Raw genomic sequence first — 23,975 nt, 5'->3', positions numbered from 1 at the left:
CCAAAAACAAAAGGGACAATTTGGTGATTACTTTAATGGTATCATAAAAGCATCACTGAAACGTCTCATGAAAAGATATATTTTCAGTAATTATTACCTGTTAGGTTTATTATTTATTGAAATTGATAATAAAACTATGCCTTTATCGATAAATTGTATACCAGTAGTTATTGTCATATTCAATCTATAAAGATTTTTTTTGATGTGGACCATTTTTAAAGTCTGTATTGAATTTGTTACAGTATTGATTCTGTTTTATGTTTTGGTTTTTTGTCCTCGGGGCATGTGAGATCTTAGTTAGCTCCCCGACCAGGTATTGAACCCATACCCCCTGCATTGGAAGGTGAAGTCTTAACCACTGGACTGCCAGGGAAGTCCCAATAATTCAATCTAGAAGACAAAAATTTAATAGGGCATTAATGTCATTGGAAATTAAGAGAAATTTAAATATGCATACATACATATTATTATAGATTGAAGTATTATAGGATGATCAATGAAGGACTTTCAAGCATAAAAGTATATCCCATTTGAAGCAGCAGCATAGCATAGGGAGATCGGCTTGGTGCTTTGCAATGACCTAGAGGGGTGGGATAGGGAGGATGGGAGGGAGGCTCAAGAGGGAGGGGATATGGGGACACGTGTATTCATATGGCTGATACGCATTGTTGTGCTACAGAAACTAACACAGTATTGCAAAGCAATTATACTCCAATAAAGATCTATTAAAAAAAAAGTATGTCCCATTTGAATAACAATCTGTGGAGCAAGTGGAATGGAAATAAAAGTTCAAGTTTCTTTTACAAAAGAAAGCTATAAAATTCCTCCTGTTGAAGAAGAATGTTCATGCAAGTTTTAAAAGATGATTCTAGGAATCAAATCTCTGTAGTATTTTTATTTATTTGAATCCACCTAAAATAACAATGTAAAGGCTTTATTTAAAAAATAAAAATTTACATTGTGCAAGAAATTACATTGTTACTATTTAAATTTAAAATCAAAACTTTTAGGTACCAGCTTTAAAATGTGTGAAATGTTGCATAATTTTTCAAGATTATTTTCCTGTGAATAAAAAAGTTCGAAGGTCATTGGTTTAGATAGCCCAGTAAGAGACTAATGGATTTTAGAGGCTTGATTATTTATGATTGTTAATGAGTAATGTTATTGCTTTGAGGTATGCCTATGGTGAATGTTTCATTCCCAAAATTAAAATTTTCTTTGACTGGATAATGTTCTGAAATCAGACATTTTATCCTTTAGTCTATGTTGAGCCACATAACATATCAGCTTAAAAAATAAACAAATGTATTAACTGAATCTGGTAGTAGCTGCAGCTGTCAGAAATGTCAGGCCTATCTTAGATCAGTGTTCTCTGTGACAGTGAACTCTAGCTTTAGCTTTGCATAAGTAGGTTTTCTGTTAAGGAAAAAATCAAGACAACGGATCTGGACCAGCTACTTAGCTAAGATTACTTATTATACAGTCTTTGACATTTAGTATTGGAAAAATAATGTGAAGTTTAATACAGATGGCAAATAATGCCTATTTGTGGCATCTTGAAAAAAAATCTTAAATTATTCATAACTCAGTTAATATCCCCATTTGTTTCCAGTTTTTTAGATGATTTTTAAAAGTAATTTTTAAACTAAAACTTGAAGTTGGTGAATAAAGACTTTTTTGATATTCTGAAGTTAGGATAGCTTTATCATTTTTGTCTTGCAAACTAAAAGTTAGTTTGCTACTCTTCTGACATTGATTGACTCCTACGATTTCAAAAGAGGTAGATTAAGGTGTATATCATGGCTCACTAATTGCCTTCTGGGACTGGCTCATTATTATAGACTCAGAGGAAATGTGCTTTATTTTTATGAGATTTCATTGAGAGAAGGATATTTTGTGTGTCTTTCTGACTGATTTCTGTGTAATTCCATATGTCAAAGAACATACTTTGTATAATTTCAGTTCTTTTAAATCTTTTATCTTTGTTTTATGACCCAGGGTATGGTCTGTCTTGGTAAATATTCCACATGTACTTGAAAAGAATGTGTATTCTGCTGTGGTTGGGTAGGATCTACTATAAATGTCATTTAGATCTAGTTAAGTGATGCTGTTTTTCGATTCTTGTCTAGCCTTTGCTGATTTTCTGTCTACTTTTTCTGTTGATTACTGAGAGAGGAATACTGAAGTCTGCAACTATAATTGTGGATTTATTCATTTCTTCTTTTAGTACTATCAGTTTTTGTATCATGTGTTTTGAAGTTCTTTTGTTAGGTGCCACATTTAGGATTGTTATATTGTCTTGGTGAATTGACTCTTTTAACATTATGTACTATCCCTCTTTATACCTGGCACTTTTCCTTGCTCTGAATTCTACTTTATATGATATTAATACTTGATTTGTGTTTGCATGGTATATTTTTTCCATTCTTTTAACATACTATACCATTATATTTAAAGTGAGCATATATTGTGGTTGGGACTTGTTTTTTAATTCAATTTGACAATTTCTTTTAGTTGGTGCATTTGCACCATTTATATTGAATATAATTGTTGATGTGTTTGGTTTAAGGTCTACCTTTTTATTATTTTTCTGTTTGTCTCTCTGTTTTTTATTCCATTGCTTCCTCTTTCCTGCCTTCTGTTGTATTGTTTGGATGTTTATCATATCATTTTAACTGTAGTATTTTAACTATATCTCTTCGTAAAGTTTGTTTTGGTAGTTGCTCTGGGAATTACAATATACATACTTAACTTTTGACAGTTCTACCTAGAAGTAATATTTTACCACCTCAAGAAGAACGTACAAATCGTACCACCACACCCTTTACCCTCCCCGACTTTATGTGGCAGTTTTATTATATGTATATTTTTTATATACGTACCTTAAAAGCCCCACCAGTGTTATGATTTTTGCTTTCAACTGATATACATATTTTTGAAAACTTAAAAGAAGAAAAAAAGTTTATTATATTTACCCAGATATTTACCATTTCTGTTTTTTCATTCCTGAAGTTCCAAGTTTTTCTCTGCTATCATTTCTCTTCTACCTGAAGAACTTCCTTTAACATTTCTTTTAAAGGAAGTCTGCTTGTGGTGGATCCTTTTTGCTTTCCTTCACTGAGAATATCTATTTCTGCCTTTGTTCCTGAAGGATATTTTCCCTGGATATAAAACTCTAGGTTCTGGGTTGACTATTCTTTTTCTTTTTTTTTTTTAAATTGTTTTGTGCCATTGCCTTCTGGCCTTCATGGCTTCTGATGAGAAATTCACAGTCATTTAAATTGTTTCCCTATGTAAATGTATCATTTTTCTCTGACTACTTTCAAGATTTTTTCCTTTGTCTTTGTATTTCAGTAGTTTGACAAGAAGGATCTAGGCATGAACTTCTTTGAGATTTGCTGAGCTTTTGAAGTATAAGTTTATGTCTTTTGCCAAATTTGGGAAGTTTTCAGCCATTATTTCCTCAACACTTTTTTTTTCAGCATAGCACTCTTTTCTCTCTCCTTTTGAGACTCCAGTGGCAAGAATATTAGACTTTTTGGTGTGTCCCTAAAACTCTGTTCTTTTTTTTTTTCCCTCTGTATTCAGATTAGGTAATTTCTATTTATCTTCAAGTTAACCCTCTTTATCTTTGTCAGTTCCATTCTTCTGTTGAACTCATCCAGTAAACTTAAAATTTTTGTTTATATTTTTTACTTCTGAACTTTCTATTTTGTTCTTTTTTACGTCTTCTGTTTGTTTCTTTTATTTCATTTCAAGAATGTTTAATCTTACTCCCTTAAAGCATGGCTATAATAATTACTTTAAGGTTAGTCTGATAATTCCAACATCTGGGTAATCTTGGGGTTGGTATGTATTGATTATTTTTTCCTTGCAAGTTGTTGACATTTGACTAGTTCTTTAAATGTCAAATAATTTTGGATTATATTCTGAACATTTTGAATCTTAGGTTATAAAATCTGAGTCTTGTTTAAACCCTATAAAAATGGTAACTTTTTGTTTATTTGTTCTGACAGTGAATGACCCACTATCAGACTTGTTCCGTTGTGAGTTTTGACTCGCCTTTTTTAGGCTGTGATTCCAATGTCAGTTCAGTTTTCAAAACCTTTACACTGCCTGTTCAGATCTGTCTTATGTGAGCACCACCCAGGGAGCAGTCTGAGACCTGGTCAGTGGTCTGTTCTGTAGATCAATTCCCAATGCTTTTGGTATGTTGTTTAGGGTCAGACCCTTACATGTGCAATTCATAGTTGAGCCCAGGAGTTCATAGAAACTTTATAGAATCCCTTTTTTGAGCTCTCTCCTGTCTGCAGTCTCATAATCTCTGGCTTCCAAGGTCTCCCAAAATAGATCATGAATAAAGACATCATAGGGTGTCAACTGTCATTAGTTGTCAGGGAAATACATATTGAAACCACAATGAGATACCACTACACACCCACCAGGATGCTTAAAATTTAAAAGGGCTGACCAGTTGCTTGAGCAGCTTGTTAGTTAAGGTTGCAGAGCAACTGGAACATTCATACCTTGATGGGGGGAATGTGAAATGGTACAGACACTTTGGAAAACAGTTTGACAGTTTCTTATGAAGTTAAATTTACACTTACCACATGATGCAACCATGCTTCTCCTAGGTATTTACCCAAAAGACATGAAAAAATATGTCTACACTAAGACTTAGGCACAGTTTTATTCATAATCGCCCAAAGCCGAAACCAAGTCAAATACCTGCCACATAGTGAATGGATAAACAAATTGTACTATATCCATACAATGGAATATATAATAATAAAAAGGAGAATTTGTATATATAACAATATGAATGAATATCAAAAGTGTTAGGCTAAGTGCAAGAAGCCTGATACAAAAGACTATACATTGTATGACTTCATTTATATGAAATTCTGGAGAAGGCAAAAATATAGGGAAAGAAATTAGATTAGTGGTTGCCCAGGGCCTGGGACCAGAGGGGAGGGAACTTTCTGGGGTGATGCAAATGTTCTGTATCTTGATTGTGGAAATGGTTATATGACTGGACACATTGCACTGTACATTTAAAAGGGATTACAGTGTATAAATTATACCACAATAAACCTGAGTTTTAGAAAAAGCTGTAAAGCAGCATGTAGATCAGAGAGATTGTCAAAGTTGTTTTGGATCGGTTACTTCATACTTGGGTAAAGGGGAACTGAGAAATTCTGTAGGCTTCAAAGAAGAATAAAATTTAAAGTATCTTACAAAAAGATGTATCTTGTATATGCTGTTTTATAACCTTTTTTATTATTACATGGTAAATATCATGACCATAAGTGTGTGTCTGTAACATTTTAAATTATTGCATAGTAGCTCACTTTATATCATATTTACTAAACTGGTCCACCATTTTTGGACCTTCAGGTTGTTCCCTGTTTTATTCTCCTTCAAGTTAAACACTATAGTCCTTATCACTGTAGCTGTTATCTTAAAATAAATTCCTGGAAAATGAATTTCTGTGTTAAGGTCATGCCTACTTTAAAGATTTTATATACATATTGCTAAATTGTTACCCAGCAATATTCTATACACCTTTATTTTTATCTGGGTTTTTTTTTTCAGTTTTTTTTTGTTTTTTTGTTTTTTTTACTTTTTTAAGGCAGTTTTTTGATCAACAGGTAGTTTACAATTTTTAGGTAGTTAAATCTATCATTTATGGCTTTATACTACTTTGCTGTCATACTTAGAAAGGCTTTCCTCATCCTGAGAGTATAAAAATACTAGTTGGCTTCTGATTTTGTTTATGGCTACATTTTTACATCATGTTCCATGTGGACTTAAGACTTTATTTCGTATGATCTGAGGTAAATCTCACCTATATTTTTGTCACACAGTTAACCAGTTATCCATGTAACAGTTACTAATTCTTTCCCCGTTGGTTTTAAACGTCTTTAATTATATCCCAAATGCTTTTGTTTCTGTTATTGTGCTTTCTATTTTGTTCTGCCAGTCTATTTATTTTGACATCTTAATTGCACTGCTTTAGTAAATATGGTTTTATAATACATTGTAATATCTGGCAATGCAAAATAATCATTTTAATTTTTTAATGTTTTCTTGGATATTCTCACCCATTTATTTTTCCAAATTCCAGATCATTTTGTCCAGTTCCAATAAATATCTATTTTTCTGCATGATGCTTGTAAATTAATTTCAGGGACATTTGATATTGTTATAAGCCTCCTATCTGGAAGCATGAAATTTACATCCCTCAGTAGAATTTATAATGTTGATTTATATTATGCATTTTATTACATTTAATCCTATACATGTTCTGGGTTTTGATGCTGGCATCTTTTTTCTGTTACATTTTCTGATTATTGCTGAAATATAGGAAAGACATTTTGTATTGTTTTTACACAGTCATCCTTTTATTTCCAACATCATTTTACATGACTTTCTGTTGAGTAGTGTCTTATCAAAGGAAAATTTGGGAAACATATGTCAAGATTTAATTAATATTCTATTTTATATCTCCACTAGGTTCCACATGGTAAAGTTAATATTAATTCTATGAAGACGTGTTACAGTTAGGTACATTATTCACTGTAATATTTCCCCAAATCTATAGAATCTACAAAAAGAGATTTGTCATCATGAATCAGACATTTAGTTTTAGATTGTTCGTAGAGTTATATGTTACAAAATCACTATTTATATGAAATGTGATCTGTAGGACCAGAGGCCACTGAATGTAGTTTCTTCTCTGTGAATTAGGTCTTATTTTTAAAAGACTTCTGTCCTTTCTCCCCGCCCCTTACCCTGGGCATATGTTTATATGTGTTACTGATTGGAGCTGGCTAGTTACAGTCCTATTAAAGTTACATCTAAAAAGATGATTAGATAACACTCTAAAATATGACTGTAAGCTTTGTCTTCTTGTTGCTGTTAGCTAATATTTCTTAAATTACTGCTGAAGTAAGACAATTAAGGGGTAGACAAAAGAATGCTAGGACTCAAGCCTGGTGATTATAGTATTATAAGTAGTCTACTTCACTGCATTTTGGCATAATTAAAGTGTGAGTTGATTGTGTTTGCAATTTAATTCAGCTATTAAGTTTTTTTTTTCCTTAGATGGGAAGATTTTTTTTCTATTAAGTTTTACATATGCAGAAAAATAGATTAGTTCACATTTGTATTGCTCTGAAATTATTTGTATGTGTTCTGTGTTTCTTTTCCTCACCAAGACTCTAAACTCTGAACGGAAATATGTCTCCTATTTATAAATCCCTATAATCTTAGTTTAATGACTTACAATGACCATTGTACTGTGACCAATACAATAGTAAATATTGGAGATTAATAAATATAATAGACAATGAATAACATATGTATGTTCACATGTATACATGTGAGTCAGAGTTACCAAAGATGATCAGAGGTCAGCAATGACTGAAGGTGACTTACATCACTTAATGACTAAATATGACTAGTAGGGATGTGAAAATCAGCATCTCACCATTTTTCTTCCAGACCCAAAGTAAGTGCCAAGATGCTGGAAGATAAGAGAAAGCCAAAAGATGGATAGCTTGCCTTCTAAGAAAAAAGGTTAAGACAAAGTTACTGGGCTTGTGGTAGTGGTAAACCTGCACATATATTTTACGAAGACAAAGTCTATTTGACATCTCCACATGGATGGTCAATGGGAATCTCAAATTTAATGCATTCAAAACAGAAGTCTTAATTTCCCACTGATCCAGCCTACATACTTTCATTCCTTCAACAAATATTTACTGAAGGAATACGATGTGACGGGTACTGTTCTTGTGCTTGGAATATCCATCAATGAGCATAACAAATATTCTGCCCTTGTGTTGCTTATAATCTAGCAAGGAGGAACAGGCAGTAAATAAGAAACATAATAGGTAAATTGTTAGGTACTGTAGAAAAAAAAGAAAAAAGTAGAAAAGGGTGAGAGTGCTGGTGAGATGGGCTTGGGGACAGCGATGGGGAGAAGTAAGGAGCAACTTTAAGTGGGGAGATGGAGGTGAGCCTAATTGTCAAGTTGAAATTGGAGCAAAGAGCTGAAGGTGAGGGGAGGGAGTTAGTCAAGTAGAGGTATCTGGGGGAAGTGCATACCAGGCAAAGGAAACAGCTAGAACAAAGACCCAAAGTCAGGAGGTACCTAGTGTATCCGGTGAATGGTGGGGAGGCCAGTGTGGCTGGTGCACAGCCAGTGATGGGGAGAGTATAAAAGGAGGTTAGAGAGGGAAGGGGAGTGGTGGTGGACAAATCATGCAGAGGCTTAGGCTTTGGCTCTTAGTCTGAGTGAAATAGAGAGTCATTGTATAGGGGAATAACATCCGACTTACATTTTAGCAGAATTTCTCTGGCATCTCTGTTGAGAAAAGAACATAGAACGGCTAGGGCAGGGACAGGGAGGCCTATTAAGGGTGATTGCAGAAATCCAGGTGGAGAAACAATTGTGGCTTGTATCAGGGCAGCAGCAGTAGAGGTGAGGAGAAATCTTGGGATTCTGGATATATTTTGAAGTTACGATTTCCTGATGCTTTAGATGTGGGATGTGACTCCAGGGCTTTGGGCCTGAGCAACTAAATTCTTCTAGTGCCATTGACCGTCATGGGAGAGACTGGTTTAGGGAAGATGAGAATGTGTTAGGTTTGTGATATCCAAGTAGAGATATTGAATAGGCAATTGGATGGGAGATCCAGTTCTTCGTTGCAGTGCACAGGCTTCTCATCGCGGTGGCTTCTCTTGTTGCAGAGCACAGGTTGTAGGTGCGCAGGCTTTAATAGTTGCAGCACGCAGCTCAGTAGTTGCAGCATGCGAGCTCTAGAGTGCAAGCTCAGTAGCTGTGGAGCACGGGCTTAGTTGCTTCTCGGCATGTGAGATCTTCCCGGACCAGGGATCGAACCCATGTCCCCTGCATTGGCAGGCAGATTCTTAACCACTGCGCCACCAGGGAAGTCCTATTTTTCATTTTAGTTATTGTATTCTTTAGCCCGAATTGGTCTTTTTTATATTTTCTAACTCTTTGTTGAAGTTTTCACTGTGTTCATCCATTCTTCTCCTGTGTTCAGTGAGCATCTTTATGATCATTACCTTTAACTCTTTATCAGGTAGATTGCTTATCTCCATTTCATTTAGGTCTTTTTCTGAGGTTCTGTCTTACTGTTTCATTTGGAACACATTCCTCTGTCTCTTCATTTTGCCTAATTTTCTGTGTAGATTTTCTTTGTATTAAATAGGTCTGTTATGTCTTCCGATCTTGGAGAAGTGACTTTATGTTGGAGATGTCCTATGGGCCCAGCAGCTTGCTCCCCTCTGGGCAGACACTTCAGGGGTGTTCCCTATGAGGGCTGCTTGTACCTTTCTGTTGTGGCAGGGCCAAATGCTTGGGCACATTGATGGTCAGGGCAGGCCCCGGCATGACTGAGTGTGATGCTCAGCATTGTTTGACCACTGTGGGCATGCTGGTGGGTGAGGCAGGCCCGTGGCTCTAATAGGCTCGAGAGAGGATTCCAAAATGGTGCCTGTCAGTGCTGGTGTCAGCAGGATAGAATGAGATCACAAAAATGGCTGCTGCCAGCATCTCAGACCCCAGGGGGAGTCCCAGCTGCCTCCTACCTCTCCTGGAGGCTATCCAATATCAGCAAGTGTGTCTGATTCAGGTGCCTTTCAAACTGTTGCCTCTGTGCTGGGACTTGGAGCGAGTGTATTTTTGCATGCACCCTTATGAGCAGAGTCTTGGTTTCTTACAGCTCTCTGGTACTCCTGAACATAAGCCCCGCTGGCTTTTAAGCCAGACATTTTGGAGGCTTGTCTTCCTAATTCAGGACCCTGGGCTAGGGAGCTCAATGTAGGTCTTGGACTCCTTGCTCCTCAGGGATAACTGTCACAGTTGTGATATTCCTCCTGCTTGTGCGTCGTTGCACCAGGGGTGTGGGCCCTGACTAGACTGCATCTCCACCCACCCACCCCATTTTGTTGTGGCTCCTTCCTTATATCTTTAGCTGTGGAAAATCTTTTCTGTTATTCTTCAGGTTGTTCTCAGAGGTAGTTGTTCTGTAAGTAGTTGTAATTTTAGTGTGCCTATGTGAGGAGTTGAGCTCGGGATCTTTCTACTCTACCATTTTGATCCAGACCCTTCTTGTCACCTTTGGGATACAGGGAGTACAGTTAGAATAGTAAGCCCTTAATAATGCTTTGGTGTGAATATCCTTTATAACTTTAAGATCTTGAGTATTCTTCATGTTCATTCTGTCAAAAATCTTCACCTCTCTGTGCCTTACTTCTCACATCTGTAAAGTGGGTGAAATAGCAATACCTACCTCAAAAAGTTTTGTAAAGATTAAATGTTAATACACATGAAGGGCATAGAACAGAGCTGGCATATAGTAAACACTCAAATGTAGAGTGGTTATCATTATTGCTATTGTTATTAACAATTATATTCATGCTCTTTATAACTGTTTATCCTATCAATCAAATATATTTCCTTTATGTATATTCCTTTCCAAGGTGTATTCCTTTTGCCTTCCTTGTTGTGTCCTCTATAATTCAAGAGCCTTCTCCAATTTCAAACAATTTAATGAAAAGAGAATTTATACATGCAGAGATGACTGATTTAATTTCTATGGTCTTTTTGAGAGTAGAATTCTGAGAATAAACTTATTTTTTCCTTCATGTTTCAGGTGGCATGCAAGATTACAATTATCTTTGGGCCAACTGTTTTGAAATCACATTAGAACTGTCTTGTTGCAAGTACCCACCAGCTTCGCAGCTTCAACAAGAATGGGAGAACAATCGTGAGTCTTTGATCACATTGATTGAAAAGGTAAAAGCTGAATGGAAGGTTGGCATATGGTAATAATTGATTAAATAAGGGAGAAATTTGTGTATATGAACAACAGTTTATTCTAGATACCCTTTATTTTTCTGTTTTTATTATTTAAGATTGTAGATTATATTTAGAAATTATTATATTAGAATCTATTAGAACATATTCTAGTCATGCCTCTGTTATCCTTCCCCCCAGCTCTTTTCCTCTGGAGGGCTTCTTCTGACTGTCTTACAACACTTTTACAACCTGAAATAATTAGCAAAATTTGTAGTACCAGATTCTTACAATGCTCTTTGATCATATTTGCTAGAGAACCTTTACCATTATATGAACCATGGACATAAGTTTAATTTAAGTATCAGGCAGGTTAATTGGATATATCAGAAATGATTACTTATATCTTGTTGATAAAAGCAGAAGTCTGGCTTTGAGGAGAAGGAATTTCAAAAGCATTTTACCAGTCTAGATTTCAGATGACTTAAGTTGAAGGATTTAATTTTTTTGGTCTATATTTTATTTTAACTTGGAGGGATTGAAAAATATTTCAGGGAGCTAGAGGAATAACCTTATTTTTAAAAAATTCTAGCATCAATGCAGAGAGGTTATTTTCTCTTGCCTTCCAAATTGATTGAGCAGTCTACTTTGATTCTTGTTTTTTTAGGTCCACATTGGAGTTAAAGGATTTGTTAAAGATTCAGTAACAGGAGCTGGCTTAGAGAATGCAACCATCTCAGTGGCTGGTATTAATCATAATATCACAACAGGAAGATTTGGTGATTTCCACCGATTACTTGTTCCTGGAACTTATAACATTACAGCAGTTTTAACTGGGTAAGAATTTAAACTAGACTCTTAAAATGTCAAGTTTCCGTTTATATCTAAGAAGAGAAATATACTCTTGGAGATCTTATTTACTGTATCTGGCTTTTATTTTTCCTTGTTTTCTGATTTTTTCCCCCTTTATAATGAGAAAATACTATGGTGGATCTTTTGTCACATTAACAATACAACTGGATATGAAGCATCGTTGTAAAATTGGGAGAAAGGACAGTTTTAAAAGCTTGATGGTCAGCTGTGTAAAGCATTGCTGCAAGGCTAATTGAATACCAAGGTAGAAGAAACTCAGGGCTCTATGAAAGACATTTTGAAGAGCTCTCTCACCATCAGCTTTCTAAAACATGACATGAGTGGTTCCCCACCTCCTCTGGAAACATTTCTGGAAGCTCATTTTGCTAAGGATTTACCTTTAGCAAATAAATTACCTTTAATTTTGAACTTTCCCATTTGGTAAAGTAGTTGGAATGTCAGTCTGATAAGGCACTGCAAAGAATTGGATCATTTATCCCTACTTTGAGTATTGTAGCAATGGTTACAATGGATTAACGATCTTCATTTTTCATTGTATTCTCTCCTTTGAATGTAATTTTTAAAAAATTTTTATTTATTTAATAAATTTATTTATTTTGGGCTGCGTTGGGTCTTCGTTGCTGTGCACAGGCTTTCTCTAGTTGCAGTGAGCAGGGGCTACTCTGTTGCGGTATGCGGGCTTCTCATTGCAGTGGCTTCTCTTGTTGCAGAGCACAAGCTCTAAGTGCGCAGGCTTCAGTAGCTGTGGCATGTGGGCTCAGTAGTTGTGCCTCTCTGCCTCTAGAGCACAGGCTCAGTAGTTGTGGCACATGGGCTTTGTTGGTCCCTGGCATGTGGGATCTTCCTGGCCCAGGGCTCAGACCCGTGTCCCCTGCATTGGCAGGGGAATGCCCTGCCAGGGAAGCCCCTGAATGTAATTTTTTATAAGCATTCTAATGTGTGGAACCTGAAAGGATGGTAAGAGAAATAGTTCTTTAAAGACTTAATCTGGGATTCTTTGTGAGATAATATGCTAAAAGTCTTGAATTTACACATACATCTTTATTTGATTTGACTTTCGATAGACTAAGTGCAAGAGTATGAAAAGGCTATTGTACTTTTATAATGTTAAAGCATTGTCTGTTTCAATTTAACTCCAAGCCATCTACTTTTTCAAATTTTTCTTTTCAGGTATATGCCACTGACTGTTAATAACATAATAGTGAAAGAAGGACCAGCCACAAAGGTGAATTTCCCCCTTCGGCCAACCGTGGCTTCAGTAGTCCCTGACACAACTGAGGTTGTAGTAACTGCTAGCACAGTTGCTATACCTAATAGTCCTCTTGGAACACAGTCCTCCCACCAGCCAGTTCAGCCACAGGACTTTCACCACCACCATTTCCCTGATATGGAAATCTTCTTGAGAAGGTTTGCCAATGAATATCCTAACATCACCCGGCTTTATTCATTGGGAAAATCGGTAGAGTCAAGAGAACTTTATGTAATGGAGATATCTGATAATCCAGGTGTCCATGAACCAGGTAATTGGTGTAGTTTCACACATAATTTCAGACTGCTTCTCAGAGCTATGTGCTATATTGCTTTGCTTCATCTAGAAAGGTCACCTATTGTATGTATAACTGGATCAAAGAAAACGTAACCAATTTTTTCCTAGAAAAGAAGAAAATCCATTTGATAATCCATATTATGCACAAAGTTTAACATACTGCATAATTACATTCTTTCTGCTAATAGTACTTTTATTTTCATATTATATGGCATATATACGTATGTATGTGTGTATATATATATATATATATATATATACACACACACATACGTATATATGCTTTGAGCTTGCTCAGACGTATATATTAGTAAGGACTGCTTTATAAGATGCTTTTTCCTGTTTCTTTTGCCAAAATATATCTTAAATCTTTGGTTCAGTGTCTTTGTATGTGTTGGGGGAAAAGTAGAGAGAGTCTAGGATTAGTGAAGAGGAAAAAATGTCTTCCATGTAATTACTTTATTTTCAGGTGAACCAGAATTTAAGTACATTGGAAATATGCATGGAAATGAAGTGGTTGGAAGAGAACTGTTACTGAACCTCATTGAATACCTTTGTAAGAACTTTGGAACAGATCCCGATGTAACAGATTTGGTTCTTAACACTAGAATTCACCTTATGCCATCCATGAATCCTGATGGGTATGAAAAGGCCCAGGAAGGTAAAGAATAGCTGTCTACTAATGCTTAACCTTTTTGATTATTATATGGCATAATTACTGGGGGATAGAAAAGAATTTGAACTGGTTGTTTCCCTGAAATTTCTTCCTATTTTTATACTTATAATTTATCATTGGTTCTAGCTTTTGTATTCTTGTAAGATAGGCTAGTTCGTTCAACAATTATGTCATCAAGTTTACATTTAATGAAGTTCTCCACTTTGGTAATGGCTCTTATTTACTAAAATAATGTAAGATTTTTACAAATTGTTCCATTATAACAGTAATTTTTGTTAAATTATTGTATTGGGAACTTTATCTCATAAGTGAAATCTCAAACCAAATATTTTTTAAGCCAGTGACTCTGTTTTGACTCCCATTTCTACGCCCCATGCATGTATAATCTAAACCTGCTAAGTTATTGACTTCCCATTCCTTTGCCTCCTCTAGGCTAGCCCATCTTTACTAGGACATTATAGTAAGGGCAGGGAGAGCAACTTTCTTACATGGGCCACATTATGCAGAACACTAGGAGAGTGAGAATCCATCTTTTCCCAACCTGTGATTCCTTCCAGGCAGTGATACCAGTGAGTAGAAAAGATACCATAATATGAATATGCAGCCACGTGATTTATTACTCTCACTGACTGAACACTGAGAGAATCGATTAGTGAATGACCAGGTTAATCCTTATATATATCATTTAGATTCTTTCCCTAAGGACCTTATTCTCTGTCAGCCTCACCAATTCCTTCCACATTCCTCCCTTGAGACCTTTCTGAAAGATGGAACTACTTACTACTAGTCCTCTAGTAGGTTTTCTTCATTCACTTGCATTCATTTTCTCATTATAATGACAATAATAGGGCTCTCATCCCATAGTAAAATGGAATAAGCTTAAGTTGAACCCTTTCTCTTCCTCCCTTCCACCTATGTTCTTGACTAACTTTACCTTTTTGTTTTCACTTTAATGTAAGCATACTGCAACTTTTTTATTTTCATTTGGTCTGTTTATTTACATTGTTTTAGTGACCTGTATACCAGTACAGTAGAGTCCCCCTCATGCCAGTCATGCCCACTCAACATTGTGATCACGTCACTGTATGTGGATTATTGACAGATGAGCAATATTTTAATGTAATTCGTATGGTTGGAGTTTTTCCCCTCAAAGTATGACCAGAGGCAGAAATGAAAGGATAATGGTTTTACCTTTCTATTCAGAAGATCTAGAAGAGATACATTTTTTTTAATGTACAATGTAAAAACGATGTGTGTTTTAATCACGTTACCCAACTGAACTTGGATCCTCTCACCTGCTGCAGAGCAAAGCCAATTTACTGATATGAGGTTGTGGTGAAGGAAAGTACAGGATTTATCTGCAGGCACTAAACAAGGAGAGTGGGCAGCTCATGCTCAAAAGACCCGAACTTCTCAATGGCTTTCAGGGAAGGATTTTTAAAGGCAACATTTGGGGTGAGGGTACAGGGTGCATGACTTTCTTCTGATTGATTGGTGGTGTGGAGGAACAGGGTGATGTTTCGGGAATCTTAATCATCAACCTTCTGGTTCCAACCAGTCTGGGGTCTACATGCTTGTGCTCAGCACATAGTCACCTTCCCCTACTGGGTCGGGGTCTTACATCCTGCAGAACAACTCAAGGATACCTGTTAGATTGTTATGTATATCCCTTGAGTAAGAACTAGGACTCTTGTTTTTAATCGGGAATTGTTGTCATTACTTTTCTTGCTTAACTGCTTTTCGTTTACTTCTGAATTTCCTTGCTTCCCTAATTAGTAACTGCTTATACCTGCTCTTTGGAACTCAGGGAAAGCCTAGGAGACTAAAGCCTTTTTTCTACAAACAAGAAATACGGGATACAGAGGGGCTTTTTTAACCTGGGAAGGCCCCACAGGGTCCTACTCGGTTTCAATCATAGTGTGTTTGATCATAGTGAAGCCTGATGTGTTCACACTTACCTTTGAGTTAAGATAGCTGAAGTAGTATGTATTGGATTAAAATATAAATGAAACATGACGTAAATTGGAATCTTTTATCATACAGGAGATTCAATAAGTGTAGTCGGCAGAAATAACAGCAACAACTTTGACCTGAACCGAAATTTCCCAGATCAGTTCTTTCAGATCACAGATCCTACCCAACCAGAAACTATTGCTGTAATGAGCTGGATGAAGGCCTATCCGTTTGTGCTGTCAGCAAACCTGCATGGAGGTAATGGCAACTTGATATTCCACTAATTAATTCTTGTTGAGAGCATTTGAAAATCCTGGTGGAAGTTTATCTCTTTATAGTCTTAGGCTGTCTTAAGCCTGTTAGTGCTTTTATGGCAGACAACAATAAAGGTCTTTTCTCATGACTTTTTAAGCCAGTTTCCTGGCTGTTTTCCCCGTTCCTCCCCCACCCCTCCCCTCTCCCAGGACTCCTCCATTCTCCCTCCTTCCATCTACCCTGCCTCCCTCTCTTTCTCTGTCTCTCACCCTCCACCTCTCCTTCCCTTTTCCTCCTTCTCCCTCCCTCAATTTCTTTCTCACTTAGTTCTTCAAGTGTTTTATATTTATCCCTCAGAAATGTTTTATATTTATCCCTCTCACTGGGAATTTGGTAACATGTTCTTTGTCATTTATAAAAATTAAACACTAACAGATCCAAATGTTTAGTCCTATTTCTCCCTAAAGTTTAATATGCCCGTTTATGTAGGTTTAGATTTTGACATTCTCTTATCTTTTATCTGCTGTGTATTTAACTGTAGCACAATGACCTCATTCTCATGTAGTGTCTGAGCTTATACACCTCCATATAATTCAGCAGGAACTTAGTTGAATAGGATCAGAGGTCAAGATTAAAAATCATCACAATGAGGCTCCCCTGGTGGCTCAGTGTCCACCTGCCAACGCAGGGGACACAGGTTCGAGCCCTGGCCCGGGAAGGCCCCGCCTGCCACGGAGCAACTAAGCCCGTGCACCGCAACTACCAAGCCTGTGCTCTAGATCCCATGAGCCACAACTACTGAGCCCAGGTGCCACAACTACTAAAGCCCACGTGCCGAGAGCCCGTGCTCTGCAACAAAAGAAGCCACCACAACAAGAAGCCCGGGCACTGCAATGAAGAGTAGGTCCCCCGCATGCCTCAGCTAGAGAAAGCCCATGTGCTGCAACAAGGACCCAACGCAGCCAAAAATAAAAAAATAAACAACAACAAAAAAAATCATCACAGTGTCCAACTAGGGTTGTGTGAATAAGTGTCAATACCCTAGAGACCTGAAAACACATGTCTACATGTAAACTGGTATGTGGACGTTCATAGTAGCACTATTCATAATAACCAGGAAGTATAAATAACCCAAATGTCCACCGACTAACGATCAGATAAATAAAATGTGGTATACAATTGAATGTTATCTGGCTGTGAAAAGGAATGAAGGACTGATGCATGCTACAGCATAGATGAGTCTTGAAAGCATGGTAGGTGATAGAAGCCGGTCATAAGAAACCATATATTGTATGATTACATTTTTTATTAAATGTGCAGAAATAGGCAAATCCATAGAGATAGAAAATAGATTAGCAGTTGCCTCAAGCTGTAGAGGATAGTGGTGGAGAGAATGGGGAGTGACTGCTAATGGGTATGGGTTTTTTTTTTTTCAGTAATGAAATGTTCTGTAATTAGATAGTAGTGATGGTTGTATATTCAACCCTGTGAATATACTAAACAACAGTGAATTATATACTTTAAGTGGATGGATTGTATGGTATGTGAATTATATCTCAATAAATTTAAAAAAAAAAGAGTGAAGGTATTAACACCAGGGGCAATAGGTAAGAAATTTAGTGTCCACATTTGTTGGATTATCCAAGGAAGTATCACAGTCAAGATTTGATGGCGTATAGATTAACCTGCCATTTTAGAAATGACAGTACACACATGGATATTTGTATGTAAGAAGTACATTGAGATTCTCCAAAAATGACTTTGAAAGCTTGCTAATAGTAGGAGAAAATACTTCTATAATTGGTAATCATGGACGATTCTCAAAGACCCAAATAGGAATTATGAAGTTGCAGCCTTGTTAGCAAAATAATTTTTTTGGCTTTTTTCTTACTGTATAATTGTATACCATGTTTGACAGAAAATATTTTTTATTTTGAGCTTTTAAAAATATTCTGTAAAAAATACATCATGTCATGTTGGCTAAAGCTGAAAACTTAATACTAGTTACATTCCAGTGAAAATAATTGACAGATGTTTACATGTGGTATCAAGACCTTGGCATGGTGGGGGATACATCTTCAGTCACGTAGATATGTTTCTTTCCATGACGTATTTTGCTTTCTTATCTTAAAATCTTTAAATGAGTTTTGAAATCTTGGCAAAGAAATTTAACAGAGGAATTCTTTGCTGTCAACTTAACAGTTTAGAAGGATTTTGAAAGAATATAGAGAAAAGTAATATTTCTTTTTGTAATTTTTGATATTAATTTTTTATTTAGGTGAAATTCATATAACACTAATCATGTTCAGGTAAATAATTCAGTGACATTTAGTGCATTCACAATGCTGTGCAACCACCATCTCTATCTTGTTCCAAAACATTTTCACCTCCCCAAAAGGAAACCCCTTAGCCATTAAGCAGTTGCTTTCTATTCCCCATGCCCCTCAAGCCCTGGTAACCACCAATCTGTGTTCTGTCTCTATGGATTTACTTGTTTTGGATATTTCATAGAAATGAAATCATATAATATATGACCTTTTGTGTCTGTCTTCTTTCACTTAGCATAGTATTTTCAAGGTTCATTCATATTGTAGCATATGTTAGTACTTTATTCCTTTTTATGGCTGAATAATTTTCCATTGTATGTATATACCACAATTTGTTTATCTATTTATCTGTTGATGGACATTTGGGTTGTTTTTACTTTTTACTATTATGAATAATACTACTATGAACATTGGCAGACAATATCTGAGTCCCTGTTTTCAATTCTTTTGGGTTATCCTATGTTTGGCTTTTTGATGGAAATACCATCATATGGTAATTCCATGTTTAGCTTTTTGATGAACTGCCAAACTGTTCCACAGTAGCAGAACCATTTTATATTCCCACCAGCAATGTATGAGGGTTCCAGTTTTTCCACATCCTTACCTTGTTAATTTTTTTTTTATTATAGCCGTTTTAGTGGGTGAAAGGTGATATCTCACTGAAATTGAGATTTGCATTTCCCTGATGGCTAATGATGCTGAGCATCTTTTTGTGTGCTTGTTGTCCATTTGTATATCTTATTTGGAGAAATATATGTTCAAGTCTTTTGCCCATTGTTAATTGGGTTTTTCATCTTTTTGTTGAGTTTAAGGACTTCTTTATATAGTCTGGATTCTAGACCGTTATCAAATTGCTGATTTGCAAATATTTTCTCCCATTCTATAGGTTTATTTTAACTTTCTTAATAATGTCCTTTGATGCACAAAATTTTTAATATTGATGAAGTCAGATTTATCTTTTTTAAAATAGCTCATGCTCTTTGTGTTATACTAAATTTTTTAAATTTTTTAATTAATTAATTTATTTATTCATGCTTGGCTGCGTTGGGTCTTCGTTGCTGCACACGGGCCCTCTCTAGTTGCGGGGCACGGGGGCCACCCTTTGTTGTGGTGCGTGGGGCTCTCATCGCGGTGGCCTCTTCTGTTGCTGAGCCGGGCTCTAGGCGCGCAGGCTCCAGAGCGCAGGCTCAGCAGTTGTGGCGCACGAGCCCAGTTGCTCCGCGGTCCCAGACCAGACCTTGAACCCGTGTCCCCTGCATTGGCAGGCGGATTCCCAACCACTGCGCCACCAGGGAAGTCCCAGTACTAATTATAATTTTTTTTTTTTGCGGTACGCGGGCCTCTCACTGTTGTGGCTTCTCCCGTCGCGGAGCACAGGCTCTGGACGCGCAGGCTCAGCGGCCATGGCTCACGGGCCCAGCCGCTCCGCGGCATGTGGGATCCTCCCGGACCGGGGCACGAACCCGTGCGCCCTGCATCGGCAGGCGGACTCTCAACCACTGCGCCACCAGGGAGGCCCAATACTAATTATTTTTTAAATAAACTTTTGTAGGAGTATTGTAAGTCTTTTATGACTTTTTTTTTGGCCTTATAAAATTAGCCATTTGAAAGACAATATTAAGTAGAAGTTGACTTTTTTCTGTTTAACTTTTAGGCATGAGTCATAGATCCAGGTGAAATTAATTTTTTTTGGAGTAATTTGTCTAAGAACAGGTGTTGACGTACACTTATCTTGTTAGAACTATTTTGGGGAATAAAATGAACATAGTTCTTCATACTTGTTTCTTAAAGAAAAAATTTTTCTAATATATGAATGTTTGCTGGTATTTGTTACCACAGGTTACTTCATCTGGATTCAAGTTGAATTTGTTCCTTCACTTCCATGCCCAGGAAGTGGCATGACAAAAAAGGCAAAGATGAATGGCCTAATCAAGGCAGAATAAATGGGCACATGGACAAATGAAAATGATGTGACTAATAGGAAAATAAGGGATTTGATCCTATGGTGGGGGGGGTGGGCTCAGGGCTCCTGCCTGAGAAGCACCCTAATTCCTTTATGTCCTAGGGGGAGCATGAAGGGAGTTGATATCCTTTATATATGTTTTAAAACATCACTCTCTGTATTTTAGGTCATGAAAAATCATATGATATAACTCCAGTTGACTAATTTATAATATGAGCATAAGAGAAATTTTTAGCATTTTTTTCTGAATGAAGGTCAGGACTGGCTCTACTATCCATACATTTGTTGTTTAGCCTCTCCATTTTAGACTCCACGTCTGCAAAATGAAGAGGGTGGGTTAATTGGACTTCAAGGGTCCTTTCTTAGTTTAAAATTCCATGACATGATCTTATAAATGTCTGAATTTTAGTGAAAAAGTACCAAATTTTGCTCAATTTTTCTGATCCTAAATATTATAAAAGTAAAATTGTTTAAATTAAGCCTGTATACTTCTGGTTTCAGTTCTAACATGTAAAGTATGCCTGTAAGTTCAGGCAAACTCCCAAGACCTTTCCAGTTAAGGCAGCCTTTAAGTATCATGCATAGCTATTTAATATTTTATTTATCCACTTTGATTTTCTATTGAGGAAATTAGCAACTTTTTCTTTTCTATTGAGGAAATTAACCTTGGAAAATTGTATTGGTTTCCTGTCTCTGGCAGTATTGTGAAAAGCTTACTTTATGTTAATGCTCCATCTTGAAAGAAATAACACAATACATTTTGCTCATTTCCCTCATAGGTTCTTTGGTGGTTAACTACCCTTTTGATGATGATGAACAAGGGCTTGCCACATATAGTAAATCACCAGATGATGCTGTATTTCAACAAATAGCACTTTCTTATTCCAAGGTAGGCTTGTGCTTAAGCATAAAATGCTATAAAAATTCATTTTTCATTTAAAAAAATGCGTTAAAACGAAGTCCTACAAGACTCAGGTCAAGTGCTTTCTTCTCTGTTAAGCCTTCCATGATTCCTTTCAGACAACCTTACCTCTTTTTCTCCTCTGTTTCCCACCTCACTTTTAAACATACTGCATGTGTTTCCCCATTAGCCATGAAGTTCAGGTAATGTCTTTTCATCTACAGCTTTTAGCACAGTACCTGGAACATAATAAATTAAACAAACTGCTAGTTTATTTAATTTGAGAAGTACTTAAATATAAACCTCATAAAGTAGTCTAAGGTGGGGTTGACAAGTTATAGCTCTGGGACTAAATCCAGCCTACCACCTGTTCTTGTAAATAAAGTTTTATTGACATACGGCACATCCATTCTTTAAAATATTGTCCATTGCTGCTTTCTTGTTTAACATTTGAAAATAAGTCAGTGTAATTCACCATATTAACAGACTAAAGAAGAAAAATGCTGCAGTCATCTCAATAGATGCAGAGGGCAGGGTTGAGTCATTGCAACAGACACTTTAGAGCCTGTAAAGCCAAAAGTTTTTACTATCTGACCCTTCACAGAAAAAAATTGCCAATCTATAGCCTAGGGAAGCGGTCTCCGACCTTTGTGGCACCAGGGACCAGTTTCGGGGAAGACAGTGTTTCCACGGGCAGGGGTGGGGAGTAGGGGGTGGTTTAGGCAGTAATGAGAGTGATGGGGAGCGGCAGATGAAGCTTTGCTCACTTGGTGGCCGCTCACCTCCTGCTGTGTGGCCCGGTTCCTAACAGGCCAGGGACTGGTACCAGTCTGCAGCCTGCGGGTTGGGGACCCCTGATCTAAGGTATTTAAGAGCCTAGTAGTAACATACTGCAAAGGAGCAAGTAGAAATTCTGTATTTTCTAAACTTCCTATAATGAACACACATTACTTTCATAATCAGAAATGTTATATTTGTGTGTGTGTGTATGTGTGAAATTTTAGTTTAGAAGTTGTTCTTAGAAAGCATGTTAAAAGTTGAGGCTTGGGGGCTTCCCTGGTGGCTCAGTGGTCGAGAGTCCACCTGCCAATGCAGGGGACACGGGTTCGTGCCCCGGTTCGGGAAGATCCCACATGCCGTGGAGCGGCTGGGCCCGTGAGCCATGGCCGCTGAGCCTGCGTGTTCGGAGCCTGTGCTCCGCAACGGGAGAGGCCACAACAGTGAGAGGCTCGCATACCGCAAAAAAAAAAAAAAAAAAGCACAAGTGACAGAAAAAAGACATACTGGGCATCATCAAACTTTAATACTTTTTTGCTGCAGAGGATAGTGTGTTAGTTTCCAGAACTGCTGTAACAATTTTTCGTCTTACAGTTCTAGAGTCTAGAAGTCCAAAATCAAGATGTTGGCAGGGCCATGCTCCCTTGAAACCTGGAAGGGAATCCTTCCTTGCCTCTTCCTAGCTTCTGGTGTTTTTCTGGCAGTCTTTGCCATTCATTGGTTTCTAGATGGATTATCCCAGTCCTCTGTCTTCACATGGCATTCTCCCTGTTGTCTGTGTCCAAATTTTCCCTTTTTATAAAGATACCAGTCATATTGGATTAGGGCCCACCGTAATTAGCTCATTTTAACTTGATTACCTCTGTAATTAAATACAGTCACATTATGAGGTTTTGGGGGTTAGGACTTCAGCGTATCTTTGGAGGAGACATAATTCAACATATAACAGATGATAATCAAGGAAGTAAAAAGACAACCCACAGCATAGGGGAATATCATATATCTGATAAGGATCTTATATCTAAAATATATAATGAAATATATAATGAACTCTTGCAACTAAATAATAAAAAGACAATCCAATTGAAAAATGGGCAAAGAATCTGAACACACATTTCTCCAAAGAAATATACAAATGACCGACAAACTCACAAAAAGATGCTTAGTATCATTAGCCATCAGGGAAATGCAAATCAAAACAATGAGATACTACTTTATACCCACTAGGATGGCTATAGTTTAAAAAAAAAAAGAAAATAACAAGGGTTGGTAAGGATGTGGAGAAATTGGAACCCTTGTGCATTGCTGGTGGGAATGTAAAATGGTACAACTGCTTTGGAAAACAATCTTGCGGTTCCTCAAAATGTTAAATATAGAATTATCATGTGGCCTGACAATGCCACTCCTAAGTATATGTCCAAGAGAAATGAAAACCTAGTCCACACAAAACTTGTACACAAATGTTCATAGCAGCATTATCCACAATAGCCAAAATGGACACAACCCACATGTCCATCAGGTGATAAGTGGATAAACAAAATGTGATATATCCATGCAATGGAATACTATTCACTCATAAAAACAAATAAAGTACTGATACAAACTACAACTTAGATTACCCTTGAAAACATGCTTGGTGAAAGCACCCAGTCACAAGAGACTACATATTGTGTGATTCCATTTATATGAAATGTCCAGAATAGGCAAATCCATAGAGACAGAAAATAGACTGGTAATTGCCTTGGGCTTGGGATGTAGGGAGAGGCAGGGAAGAGGTTGGGAGGAAATGGTGAGTGCTGATGGGTACAGGTTTATTTTGGGGTCATGAAAATGTCCTAAAATTTACTGTGGTGATGGTCACACAACTGAGTGA

General features: G+C 37.0%; 1 protein-coding gene across 1 annotated transcript in view; it reads left to right on the top strand.

Moving 5' to 3' along the window:
* Positions 1-23,975, top strand: part of CPD (carboxypeptidase D) — a 61,767-nt gene that overhangs the window by 15,294 nt on the left and 22,498 nt on the right. The window contains exons 3-8 of the mRNA XM_060080449.1: positions 10,689-10,831; positions 11,499-11,668; positions 12,875-13,224; positions 13,720-13,911; positions 15,970-16,137; positions 21,204-21,313. Of these exons, the coding sequence (XP_059936432.1) occupies positions 10,689-10,831; positions 11,499-11,668; positions 12,875-13,224; positions 13,720-13,911; positions 15,970-16,137; positions 21,204-21,313 (1,133 nt within the window). The remainder of the gene's footprint in view (positions 1-10,688; positions 10,832-11,498; positions 11,669-12,874; positions 13,225-13,719; positions 13,912-15,969; positions 16,138-21,203; positions 21,314-23,975) is intronic.

The sequence above is a fragment of the Mesoplodon densirostris genome, chromosome 18 (genome assembly GCF_025265405.1).
Source record: "Mesoplodon densirostris isolate mMesDen1 chromosome 18, mMesDen1 primary haplotype, whole genome shotgun sequence".
Taxonomy (NCBI): domain Eukaryota; kingdom Metazoa; phylum Chordata; class Mammalia; order Artiodactyla; family Ziphiidae; genus Mesoplodon; species Mesoplodon densirostris.
Note: the sequence above shows the minus strand (reverse complement) of the source record. Positions and strands in the feature narration are given on the sequence as shown.